Source organism: Sparus aurata, chromosome 17 (assembly GCF_900880675.1).
Source record: "Sparus aurata chromosome 17, fSpaAur1.1, whole genome shotgun sequence".
NCBI lineage: Eukaryota > Metazoa > Chordata > Actinopteri > Spariformes > Sparidae > Sparus > Sparus aurata.
The window spans coordinates 35736024-35749701 of NC_044203.1; the positions used below are offsets into that span (position 1 = coordinate 35736024).

At 44.1% G+C, this 13678-nt stretch overlaps 1 protein-coding gene across 12 annotated transcripts in view; it reads right to left on the reverse strand.

The window, feature by feature from the left end:
* Positions 1-13678, reverse strand: part of mef2d (myocyte enhancer factor 2d) — a 112965-nt gene that overhangs the window by 22446 nt on the left and 76841 nt on the right. For all 12 annotated transcript variants that reach the window (XM_030395230.1, XM_030395229.1, XM_030395227.1 and 9 more), the window contains exons 5-6: positions 13288-13513; positions 9118-9174 (exon numbers count right to left, since the gene is read on the reverse strand). In XM_030395230.1, the coding sequence (XP_030251090.1) occupies positions 9118-9174; positions 13288-13513 (283 nt within the window). The remainder of the gene's footprint in view (positions 1-9117; positions 9175-13287; positions 13514-13678) is intronic.

The following is a 13678-nucleotide window of genomic DNA, read 5'->3' on the forward strand; positions in this document are numbered from 1 at the left end:
GTTACTTTATTTTCATTTACTTCAGTGAAAAAACTTGTTTGATTCTGCTGATCGGTGGGAAGATAAATCAAGGATTTCATGATAAATGTCGGGAGTCTCCACGTATTTCAGATCAGGTCAGCAGAAGAGACAGAACCAACAACTCTTTGGTTCTTCTAGGTTCTGTTTAAAGGGATATTCCGGTGTAAGTTTACTGAAAAGCTGACTAAATTTACCACTCTTCTGCAGCAGCTTCCTGTTGACGGGAAGTCCCGACGAGTCGATTACCGAGTGCAGTAGAGTTCCGCGGCTCATGGATGAAAATGTATGATTGTGACTCCATGGAAAAGCAATCAAAGTTCATATGTGTCTTACCTGCCAGTTTATAACAGTTATTATCGAGAGCGGACAGGGAAAAGAACGGAATTGAGCATTTCTAACCGCACTCGGTAATCGTCGCGTCGGGACTTCCCCGACCCGGAAGCTGATGGAGGAGAGTTGAAATCTGTTTTTAGCTTTCAAGTAGAAATCCAGCTAAGCTAGCGGAGGTAAGATGCCCCGGACTATGTGCTGAGACCCTATTTGTACTGTTGCTGAAGTTTGGTGCTGTTCTGAGCATTATTTGTGGCTTTTTGGTGGCGGTTTATATTTGGATCCATTTACTGCAGTGTATTGTTGTCGTGCGGTCGTTTCTGAGGTTGATAAAACTCCGTAAATTAGCGGTCTGCTAACTTGATCTCTCGAGAGGGAGTCTAACACAGTTTCACCGTGATTTAGACCATGGATTAAACTTACACCGGAATATCCCTTTAAAGAACTGAACATCTGAATTATGGAGAATCTAACTGATCTAATCATGTGAAGCATATCAAGTATAGTAAGAAACGTTAAAACATGCTGCTAACGATCCGGTGGGTCTTAATTTCAGGTGGTAACTGTTCTAGTATCACTGCATATCCTATGAGAAAATCTTTATATTACTCTGTTACTGCTTAAAGTAATCTATTACTGTTAAATGTGAACCCGAGCTCTGAACATGGAGGACTGTGTGCAGACATGAAGATTAAGCTGCCGTATCTGACGGGTGAAGAACAAATCTTTCATTATTCTTTTAACTTCCTGTCTGCGGCCTTCAGCTGAAAGCCAGCTGATTCTCAACAGAGATGTTAATCTTAAAATAAAAATAAAAAACAGGTCATGAAATAAACTGTTTTATATTTAGAGAAGCTTCAGCGATGTGACAAAAACAGCTGTAGATTTTATCAATCAGAGGAGGAGGAAGTGGAGCGTCTGACGGGGACTATTTTAGGCGGAGGATTACTCCACATTTAGTGTGTGTGTGTGTGTGTGTGTGTGGGACTGAGTTAAAATAAACTACAACAGCGTTTTCCTCCACGTGACGGAGGAGGCTGCGAGTGCGAACACCCACTGATGGTTTCGGGAGACTTTTCTTGCAGCGCTCGGTACTTTTTCGCCTTTTGGTTTTTTTTCTTTCTCACGGCTGCATTCCAGCGACATGACAACGCGTCACGTCTGCTGAACGCACCCTCCTTTTGAAACTGGTCACATTCCAACAACGGTTACACTGCGAGAAACAACAACAACCTGACACAGAGCTGCACCTCTGAGTGTGTGTGTGTGTGTGTGTGTGTGTGTGTGTCACTTTTCATATTTACATCTTTTTCACATCAATCATTTCGTTTCTATTCTTTTACATCTGTGTTAAAACTTTTAATGTTCCCTGGACTTGTATGTTGTTGTTTTTTTTATGTGAAGTGCTTATTGATTTGCTGTATATATAAAGATACTATGGGATGGAGGGGGCGGGGGTTCTGGGTGTCATGACAACAGGACTCCAGCAGACAGCAGCCTGTTCGTGCTGCTGCTGAGGTCAACAGAGGAGCTCGACTCAAATAGTCACAGTCGGTTATAGAGCGTATAAAAGAAGGACGGCGGGGACTTTCCCAGCCCGGACACACACACACACACACACACACACACACACACACACACACACACACACAGAGGCTGTATTCCCCTCGGACAGACAGGGTGTGTGTGTGATAGCAGATAGCAGCTCGCCATGACGCCGCCTCCAGACGACAGCGGCATGTGACTCTGCTTCATCTCAGCCGCACACACACACACACACACACACACACACACACACACACACACGAGCTGAACCTGACAACAACAATAACAACAACAAATTAACTCTACCTCTCTAACAGCTCGGTGGGAGGGAAGAAAAAAGGCGGCGAAGGAGAAAAAAGGTCCTTTGTGACAGTGAAATGTGGGGTTGATGGAGGCGGTGGGGGAGGAACGGGTGAAGGGAGGGAGGCAGGAGGAGGGAGAGAGGTTTGAGGGTGTAGCGATGGCGATGGAGGGGAAAAAAGGGGAAGATATGGATGTGGAAAGCAAAAGGAGAACGGAAGTTCAGAGTTTTCCGAAAATGTAGAGGAGAGAGGAGGAAGGAAATAAAGAAGGAGTCAAGGAACAAGAGAGGAGGTGAGCTAGGAGGGAGGAAGTAAAGGTGAAGGAGGAAAGGAAAGCATGTAAAGAACAAGAGAGGAGTAGAGGTAGAGAAGGAGAGTAAGGAAATAGGAGGGATAGGGAACAAGATGAGGTGGGAAGGGGTGTAGAGATGGATTGAGGATGTAAAGAAGGAAGGAAGAAAACAAATGGAAGGAGGTATGGAAGGACAAAAGAGGAAGAAAGGAGGAGTGTAAAGAGGTAAAGATGGTAAGAGGAGGAGGGAGGAGGTAAAGAGAGAAAGGAGGTACAGAAAGGTCAGATGGAGGTAGGAAAGGAAAGAGGAGGGATGGATGTGGAAGGAATGAGAAGGATGTAGGGAGGCTGGGAACGACAGAGGAGAAGTGAACGAGATGGAGGGAAGGAAGGAGGAAGAGAAGAAGAGTGAGGAAAAAAGGTGACAGGGAAGGAAACAAAGAAGGATGCTAGGAAGGAGGCAAGGAAAAAGGAACCGAGTGACGATATAGGAAAGGAAAGAAGAGAGGAGAAGAATTTGTTTCCCAGCAGGCATCTAACCAATGACATCACCTGTCCTGGTGACGCACAGTGGACCCTCTCCGCACCAGGTGTTTCTGGGAAATCCAGTGACCCCCCGGTGTGTGTGTGTGTGTGTGTGTGTGTGTTGTGTAACGTGCACTGAGCGCGTGTGTGCGTCACTGACTGATGGGAATCTGTTGCTGGTTGCGTTGTGTTCATGTCTGTGGGTAAAAGAGGAGGGTGGTGCGTTTGTGTTGACCCCAAGTTATGGGAGTTACACAACACACACACACACACACACGCACACACACACACACACACACACACACACACACAATGAGTGCGTCAGTGAAATATTCAGGTGTCCTGAAGCCAACACCAAATCCCAGTACAGACACAGCCCGAGGTACTGGCATCTTTGTGTGTGTGTGTGTGTGTGTGTGTGTGTGTGTGTGTGTGTGTGTGTGTGTGTACATGTTTACACTATACTGTAATGGCTTTACTGGAATTGATGCATGCAGATTTTACATGCATTTTTGTGTGTTTCTACGCTCCCTGAAGGCAACATTCCTGTTCGGAAAGCGAGTTTTTGAAACTATAAATTGTGGGAAAAAAATGACATTGTGACACAAAAATGCGTCGAGCGTTGGAGCGCAGGATCGTTCCCTGAAGGTGTTGACAGGCAGATGACATGCCAGTATGGAAAGTGTCCAACCACTAAAAATCTGTACTTAAAGGGCCAGCTCACCAAATTCCTAAAAAACACACTTTCTCAGTTACCTTACGTATATCAAATAATTCAATACAACTTTGGTTTTGGTTGGAAAACAAGAAGTTTTCTGTCACGGTTGACGTCACTGTGAACAACTTTCTTTTGGAAATTACGACAGAAGAAGGATCACTAAATGTTTACTTGTTAGTAGAGTGGACGGGTCAGCGAGGACAGATTGTTCACGAGTTAATCAATCACAAATGGCGTCTTTAAACATCCTAAATTGGGTCGCAAAATATAGCTGGTTGACTGTGGAAGTAAAGTCAACGTGTGGGAAACACAAAATTCTTTGCGCTTTGCACAAACGAGACAAAATGTCTCAAATTAAACCTAAACTATTTTGGAGAGACACTTTGGGTGAACTGACCCTGTTTAATCATCTAAAACTGAGAATCGTTGTGTTTTTGTTATGACTCTTTTATATCTACAGAGGGAGCCGGTCCTCCGCCATGTTTCTACAGTAGCCCAGAATGGACAAACCAAACACTAGCGCTCTACAGAAAGTCGCTGGCATGTTTATTTCTATTTTTAGCAGCGAGCATTTCCCTCGCCGTCACCGCTAGACTGCACTAAATCACACACACTGGACTTCTGACTAACTCTTTATAGACTTTAGTTATTAGTGCTAGTTATTATTTTGACTTCACATTATTTTAAGGCAAAATAAATAAATAAATAAATAAATATGAAGCATTTTAAACTCCTAAAACCTCATTTAAATCACAAACTAAACCACTTTATACAAGATATGAAAACAATTATCAGGTCGTTCGTCCTGTTTGGCATCTTGTTGATTCCCGAGATGACGAATCATAATACAGTGTGTGTGTGTGTGTGTGTGTGTGTGTGTGTGTGTGTGTGTGTGTGTGTGTGTGTGTGTGATGTTTACAGTGTGTACATTGAAGCTTGCATGATCACACACTCCTATTCTGAGAGTGTGAGTGAGTCATGTCGATGCGTCCGTGACTTTATTTAAGTGTGTCGACTGTTTGTATGAATATTTTTGTACCGTTTACATGTGGCTGAGTGTGTGTGTGTGTGTGTGTGTGTGTGTGTGTGTGTGTGTGTGTGTGTGATGTCTCCTATTACGCGAGGCCGGGCGTGGGAATGTGTGGAATGCCGGGTGACGTCAATGGTGACATTCCCGGAGCCCCTAGTCCCTGGACAACAGCTGAGAACGACAGATCCAAGAGAGGAGGAGGAGGACAGGGAGGAAAGAGAGGGGAAGGAGAGAAGAAGAAGATGGGATGAAAAAGGAGGAGGGAGAGGAGGAGAGGACAGTAAAGAGGGAGACAAAAGGAAGGGATGAAAGAAGAGAGGGAGGAGAGAGAAGAGGAAGAAATATTGACATGAAACTTAGTAGAGTAGAAAAGTTAGGGAGGAGAAGGAGAACAGGGAGCAAGAAGAAAGAGTGTGCAGACATTTGTAGAGGAGAAGAAGAAGGAGAGGGCAGAGGAGCTGAGGGGTGAAGGAGAAGATGAAAAAGAGAAAATGATTAAGGAGGAGAAGAGATAAAGGAGAGAGGAAGAGGAGGAAGAGGAGGAAGGATCGGGTCACCTGAGCAGCGTTTTGGGAATAAGACGCTTCAGGTTTCGTCTCATTAAGCAGTCGTGACTTTGTTAACGCTCCGATCAGAAGGACGTTTCTGTACTTCCTCACTTCAAGCTGTTTGTTATCAGTGGCAGAATGACATCACTGTCTAAATGTTGAGCTAATAAATAATTCTGTTCATTAAAACAAAAGTTATCGCTGTAAAAAGTGAAACTCTCAGTCCTGCCGTGTGTTTAGCTCGACTCTTAGCCTTTAGCTCCATTAGCTGTTAGCTATTAGCTCTGTTAGCTGTTCACTCCCTCAATCAAACACACTGCAAACTGCTAACAGCTAACAGCTAACAGCACACAACATGTTTGTGAAGTTCTGCCCACAAGCTGGTTTCGACTGAGGAGGATAGATGGACCGGTCCGAACCAAAACACATCTCAGTCGGTTGCAGAAGGTCCGTTTAAACGTTTCTCCACCTAACAAAGATGGCGGCTTCTAAGGTGAACTGGACGCTCGAGAACTGAACATTGACGACGACAGATACCCATCAGGACGGGGAGCCGATCAAACACTTTGCCGACAGAGATAAAATATCCGACGAGGAAGTGGAATGCGTGACGTCACATCGCGGCTGATCCTATCACGCAGATGTTTCCATTCAATCTGTTGTTGCGTGTCAACACCACCCAGTTAATCCAAATCCAGTCGACTCAAAATCTACAATCAGAATGAAGAAATGTTGTCAGCTAGTGTTTCACTGTGACGAGCTGAATCTGAGAACCTGCAGCGACAGATTACAGGACGTCACGACTCGTAACTTCATGGTAATGTTGAGACTTTTGAGAGAGAGCGATTTGAGAGTTTTGGAATCACTGACTGCAAAAAAAATCCCCTGAGGCAAATTACAAATACGCCAAAACATCATGACTGGAAGTTTCAACCACAAGAATGCTGGAAAACTATTAAGTAACTCTCAGAAAACAACACGCAAACTCTTCATCTCCTCTTCTACTGTGATTTGATCTGCACTTCCTCTATCGCACAAAACTGCTCTTTCAACACTCGCACATCGATCGACGGCCAAACTTTTAAGAACACCGTCGCGTAGAACGTATACTTTCATTAATAGCCCTGAAAAACTAATATCAATATCGATGCCGGGCGCTGGCAGATTCCTCCGATACAGCGCAGGGGAAGTTAATATAAATGTATTGATTTCTTTTGGCCCACCTTACTGCAGAGACAATACGTTTATCAAGTGAATATAGAAGAAGAAGAAGGAGGAGGAGAAAAAATAAAAACCCACCTTCCCACCATATCTATTACTACAGGCTGGCTGGCAGTATCTGTGCCGGCTAATGGGATTTAAGGGGGGGAGAGCTCTGGCCAGTGTCAAAGTCACCTCTGAGGAGAGTCCTGTGCCAAGACAGGGGACAGTTGGATGAAGGGGGGAGGAGGCCGGTCCGGGGTGGGGCGGGAGATAATTCCAGAGAGAAGACGAGAGGGAACAGCTGAGAGAGACAGGATGAAAGCAGGGAGGGAGGAGGAGGAGGAGGAGGAGGCTGCTGTCAGGATCTGAGGGGTTTTAATTTGCTTCCATCGTTACAGTAAAACTCTTGAAATGACTGACTCTCATATCTTGGCTGCAGCTCAATTTGAGATGCGACCGACTGTTAAAAGTTTCCAGACCTGTGAATCACAACACGCACGTCGCTGATTTAGTTTCAGTGAGTCAAAGGAGACCCGGTGCTGCGTTCACTGACAGCTGCCGACTCCCTGCTGGGTTGGAGGAACCGTCGACCAATCACAGAGCGGGGTCGACGTCTTCCTACAGGGGATGGTAGAGGTCGACCGATCGAGGATATAACGTGTCTCAGATATTCTGTGATTTTGAGGAGAGGGATGTTGTTTTTCTAAAAAGGTTAAAAGGTTTTTGTTTTTCTCAACTTGAGGCGATGTGATTGTTAATTTGGCTTGTATAAATAAAGTTAATTTGATTTCATTGGAGGCGTTTTAAAGGATGATAGCGATAATTTGAAGTAGGACAAATATCATAACTAATTAATTACTACACTAGCAGAACCGAGACGGCAAAGTTTTGATTAACTAAACTTGAGTTAATAGTTTTTTCACTGTTGAGTACTTAAATGCTTTTGACCTATTTATTTAGCAAAGGTAGCTGCAAATATTCCCCCTAACTTTCCATCTAAATAATAATCTTCTACTATAAATCCGCGGTGATATCAACAATATCATATCAGTGAAATCTGATCACTGAAAACTATCTGCCAACTGTGGAAACTATGTTTTCGTGGAGCGACGAGGAAACACAGCTCCTTCTTGCGCAACGTATTTGTTTCACGATACTGAATTTGGAATGAGCAGCAGCCATGTTGGATCCACTTATTCAGCGCCTCAGGAGTAAAAATCATCCTGACAAACGAGTCTTGAACTGGAACAACATGTTAAGCTCACTTTCAGGTATTCGCAGCAGCTGTGAACACCGGAGCAGGTCGCTCGTGTTGCCAAACTTTTAAGACATCTGAATTAAGTTCTGCTTTTAAATGCCACGATTCTGCAAAACAACACTGACACAAACACCAGCTGAGGAGCTCTTTCATGCAGTTTTCTGTTCCTCTTTTTCCAAAACTCTCTCCTCTCCTCCAGTTTCTCTGCTACAACCTGAAACCCGTTCTGTTCTCTGGACTGTTTACAGGCAGCTCGTCCTGCGACCTTCAGCTGTCGCCAGTCGACAGGTGTGTTCCTGCTCGTGTGTGCTGGAGTTGTGTACATGTGACCGACTGTTGCCACACGTAAAATACTCTGCGTCGCTCAGTCTGTGAGTCACAGTCGAAAGTCACTTCTTAAACAAAAGGTCAAGCTTAAAGGGATATTCCGGTGTAAGTTTAATCCATGGTCTAACACACCGTGAAACTGTGTTAGAGTCCCTCTCGAGAGATCAAGTTAGCAGACCGCTAATTTACGGAGTTTTATCAACCTCAGAAACGACCGCAAGACAACAATACACTGCAGTAAATGGATCCAAATATAAACCGCTGCCAAAAACCCACAAATCATGCTCAGAACAGCACCAAACTTCAGCAACAGTACAAATAGGGTCTCAGCACATAGTCCGGGGCATCTAACCTCCGCTAGCTTAGCTGGATTTCTATTGGGAAGCTAAAAACAGATTTCAACTCTCCTCCATCAGCTTCTGGGTCGGGGAAGTCCCGACGAGTCGATTACCGAGTGCGGTTAGAAATGCTCAATTCCGTTCTTTTCCCTGTCCGCTCTCGATAATAACTGTTATAAACTGGCAGGTAAGACACATATGAACTTTGATTGCTTTTCCATGGAGTCATAATCATACATTTTCATCCATGAGCCGCGGAACTCTACTGCACTCGGTAATCGACTCGTCGGGACTTCCCGTCAACAGGAAGCTGCTGCAGAAGAGTGGTAAATTTAGTCAGCTTTTCAGTAGAAATCCAGCTAAGCTAGCGGAGGTTAGATGCCCCGGACTATGTGCTGAGACCCTATTTGTACTGTTGCTGAAGTTTGGTGCTGTTCTGAGCATTATTTGTGGCTTTTTGGTGGCGGTTTATATTTGGATCCATTTACTGCAGTGTATTGTTGTCTTGCGGTCGTCTCTGAGGTTGATAAAACTCCGTAAATTAGCGGTCTGCTAACTTGATCTCTCCAGAGGGAGTCTAACACAGTTTCACTGTGATTTAGACCATGGATTAAACTTACACCGGAATATCCCTTTAATATTCCCTGGAACCCAAATAAAAAGAAGCAAGCAGTACTCACGGACTGGACTCGGGCACGCTCCGTTTGAATTCCCCAGATCTCCTCCTAACAAAGCGCCTGAAACACAAAGAACACGTCGCCAACGTTAAAACACGACAGCGCTGAGATCGTTTCAGGTCACACAAATTAATCCGAACAGCGTTAATCGAAAGAAATGCTGCACGACCCATTCAGAATAAAATATCATTAAATCAAGAGCGTCATTAAAAAAGTGCTTCTGCCGTCGACACTCACTTCACTGGATGAAGAGCTGTAATTGGTGTCATTTCTAGTTTTACCAGTTAATTTCAAGAGCCCGTTTCATCGGCTCTCAATGGTGCTCGTGTCAGATGGTATTTAGAGGAAAACTAAAATCATCACATTCATTTCTGATGTTTAAAACACACAAGATTGTTTAAAATGTCTGATGTTTACTGGGAGAAACGGTCTGGTACAAAGTTCTCTCTCAACAGGCCAAAAACATAAAAGCACACAATCCATCAGCCTCACGTCAGCTGTTCATCTGTGAAGATTATCTAAGGATCAATAACTTCTGTTAGCAAAAGAGTTTTTAATCCAAAATCCAGGAAAACAATCCGAAGGGAACGAACATACGTCATTATGGTGACTTCTGTCTGAACTGTCGCTCATTTTAGGGGATTTATCCAAAGAGTGAAGAGGACTGAAGTGTTAAACACAGCTGAATAAATCAGGTATTTAACTTTGAAATTACAAAAGTGAAATGTTTCATTAAAGCGTCCTGACAGATAATTTAAAGCCAAGGCTGCAGAAGTCTCATAGAACAACAAACTCAAAGCCTCACAGCTTCTCTTCAGACGGTTTCATTCATGTTTGGGCCAACGTTCAGAGACAAGAGGTTTACAGAGTCAGTCTCTGTCAAAATGTGTCAAAGTTCAAAAAGTTTCCTGATTCAAACTAAAAAATAAGACTGAGAAATATTCTAAACATGTTTAATCTTTTTAACTTTTATCCAGAGAGGTTTGATTTCAAGCTGAGTTTGCAGCTACTGGAGCAAAATTAGCTGATGAGCTGAAGTCAAACAGAGTCCGCTCATCAATCAGCTGAAACTATTTTGATAATCTATAAATTGTTTCAGACATTTTGACGGGAAGAAAAGTCGAACGTTTGCTGCTTTAACTCATCATTTGTGTCAGTAAACAAAAAGATCTTTGAGTTTTGGAAGAAGTGGAAACTGTGATTAACTTTTCTCTGAACTTTTTCACATTTTATGGACAAAACAATGGTGGAAATGACCGTCAGATTAATCAATAATACAAATATTCATTAGCTTCATTTCCCCTCAGCTCTACGCGGCACATCATCATCTTCTTCCAGCTTCTTGTTTCAGTTTATCAGCTCTCAGATTTACAGTTTCACAGAGCTGGTTTTATCACTACAATGGCTCCAAATCAATGCTAACTTTGCTAATCATGGACGCTCAGTTAGCTTAACATAGCAGCTAATAAATACATTCACTGACGATTAATTAGGCCTTTATTTTCTCAACTAATCGATCAGCTTTGTAACTGTCAATGTCAAAAAATAATGAAAACTGTAGATCGGTGTTTCCTGAATCCCAACATGTCGTCCACAAATGTCCAAAACTCAAATATATTCAGTCACAGAGGAGGAAAGAAATCAGTAAATTAAACATTCAGGAAGCTGGAATCAGATCATTTTGTGTCTAGAGATTATTCTGCTGCCCCCAAACTACCAAAAATAATTACTTCAGCTTTTAAAACATCAGCAAAGACCCCGTGCTGCAGATTTCATGCCGTGCAATACGTTTAACTTTAAACACTGCAGCAACAAGTTTCTCCTCCAGCGAGCAGACAGCATTCTTCTGCACTGACACTTGTTTTCCCCCGTCGTGGTACAGATTCGGTTTTTGGCTCAAAGGCTCCTCAGAAAAGGCAGAAAAGTTGAGGTCATTAAGGGCGAGTGAAAAATATCTGGCTGGAGTTGGACGCGTGGAAAAACACCAATATGCACAACACGATGAACCCAATACATCTCTGGTAATGTGGGATGCATAGCAGAGTATTTACACGGCTGAAGAGGAGGAGGAGGAGGAGGAGGAGGAGGAGGAGAGAGGAGAGAGGAGGGAGGAGAGAGGAGGGGGTCCATTACTGCTATGTGAAACCCTCCTGCCTCGGAGAACGGCATGTTATGAAAGATGCCGTAATGCATTTGTTGCGCGTTACATCACCTAATTCTGACTTACAATGAGATTATGCTGGTCGGAACAAAGCTTGATAAGTAACCTTGTCTGAGACGCAAAAATGGGGCACAAATCCTTTTAGTCAGAGGGTGAAGGATTGGTTCGCCGCACAGAGGCAGCAGGACGCACGTACGGCAGCAGAACCCGCCGCCGTCACAGGAAGTGATGGATTCGTGTCATTACGAGAAGCTGCGCACGTCTTCCAGCAAACAGGAGTTACTCACGCTGACAGGTGAGCGACTCACGCTCGCTTCTCTGCTCGACAACTCCATAAAACTCTCGTTACATGAACTGAGCTTCTGTTCACAGACGGTGGAGGAACAGCACCTATAGCAGCTTATGAAAAATGTCTTTAAAGGAGCAGTTCACCCTAAAATGTAAACTCGGGCATTCTGACCTCCACGCTGATATAAAGTCAGGTGAAGTTTTTGTAGTCTGCAAAACAGTTCTGGAGCTTCACATTAAAACAGAGTTGCAGTGTTCTGTTAAACACCTGAAGCAGCTGGAGACTTGATTAAAACTGAAAAAACAACCAAACTAAATAAAAACTAAACAATAAAATGTCTCCATGCAGCTCCAAAACCCCAAACTGATCAGTAGCTGATGAGCTGCTAACAACTTTCACAGCCATTATGTGTTTTGTTTGGTTGTTTTTTCTGTTTTAAAACAAGTCTCCACTTCACTTCAGGTGTTTAGGACATTTGCTGCAACTCTGTTTTGCTGTGAAGCTCCAGAAATGTTTTGTATCTTCACCTGACTTCAGTGTGAGCAGATATCAGGGACAGCGAGACGATATTCAGCTTTTCCGATCATCAGTATCATGTGTTTTTTGTGTCTGATTGCCGATAAATTGAATTAAAAATGCTCTACTTGCACTATTGTCACTCCATGTCCCGCCCACAACACCGTCTGATTGGTTACAGGTCACGAGCAGCGAGGCCAGAACACCTCAGATACACGTTTACAAAGATTGTTTCTGTCATCGTCAGTCCCTCTCAAGCTACATTTTTCAGATAAATGTTTATCTGATGATATAAAAAGACAATTAACATCCAAGTCCGGCTCACTACTGAGCCAGCAGGTGTACTGACGGTACCGTCTACACCACCGGATCAGTTCTGCACAGACGCTGGCTCCAAATGGAGCGCTCACATCCCGGACAGCTTGGCTTCGTTTTGTTGTTCAGTGGGAGGAAGTGGAGAGCCGACGTCCATCTTTCTATATGTCAGCGGTTTAAACAGGGGATGTGATTCATATACGCAAAACAGCTGACAGCTGCTGCTAATTAGCATTCACAACAATAGGAACCACATTTATAGCTCGTAGCATTTTTTATTTATCGACTGTGATTGGAAGCGTAATGTGATGGAGTTTCTCTGGAAAAGATGGTCGATTGGACATTAAAAATCGACTTCTTATTGTGATTCTTGCTGCTTCCTGAAGTGATTTCAAAGTAAGTGATGAGGAGATGAAACTTTAACGTTCATCTCTCGGAAGGCGGAATGAAACGGAGCCACCAGCAGCTCGTTTTAACATACGTTTACGCGTTTTAAGTGTCTCGTTTAAAAAGACAGAAGTCTGAGTTTCCTCGTTTTTTTAAAAAATTGTCTGTTTCTGCAGCACGACACAGCAGCTGTCAATCACGCGGTGTGGGCGGCACTCTGAAGTCTTCTTCCTTCAATCTTCTTTTGTACCAGTTTGGAGATTTTTTGTCGTTTTGTTTCTTCTTCAGTTTTATTTCAAACCGCCGCTGCTGCTGTCAGACGTCCTAAACACTCATGAGCTGCTGGATCCTTCAGCTCTCAAACATCCAGCTGTAACATACTGATCGGACCAATCAGCCGCTCCACGTTTATTTCTATGAAAAACGCCACAAACTATTGATCACATCACAGTCGACGCAGACAAACAGTTTCAAACCAAAAGCAGTCGAGCTGCGTTTCTCTTACCTGCGCTGGCGGGTCGCTGTGGTAACCCTGGCGACACGGTGTTCCTCTGCAGAGCTGGTTGCTGTGGCGACAGGAGGCGGGGGTCTGTGAGGGTGGAGGTGACAAAGGAGGTGGTGGTGACGAGGGCGCCGCCGGGGTTGTTGCTGAACTGGAGGGCCGCCGCCGCGTTCTGATTGGATACTGGCACGGTGACTGGCATGGAGAAGGTGGGCTGTGGGACTGTCGACTGGTGGAGAGACAGGAAGAAGGCGGGGCTAAGATGTGTGTCTCGCCACACACACATGCGCACACACACACACACATATATTCACGTACACAGTAAAGGACAGGTGATCAGTTAGTGATCTGCAGCAGCGCCAACGAGCCCGCAGGTGAAGAAACACAGTCGCAC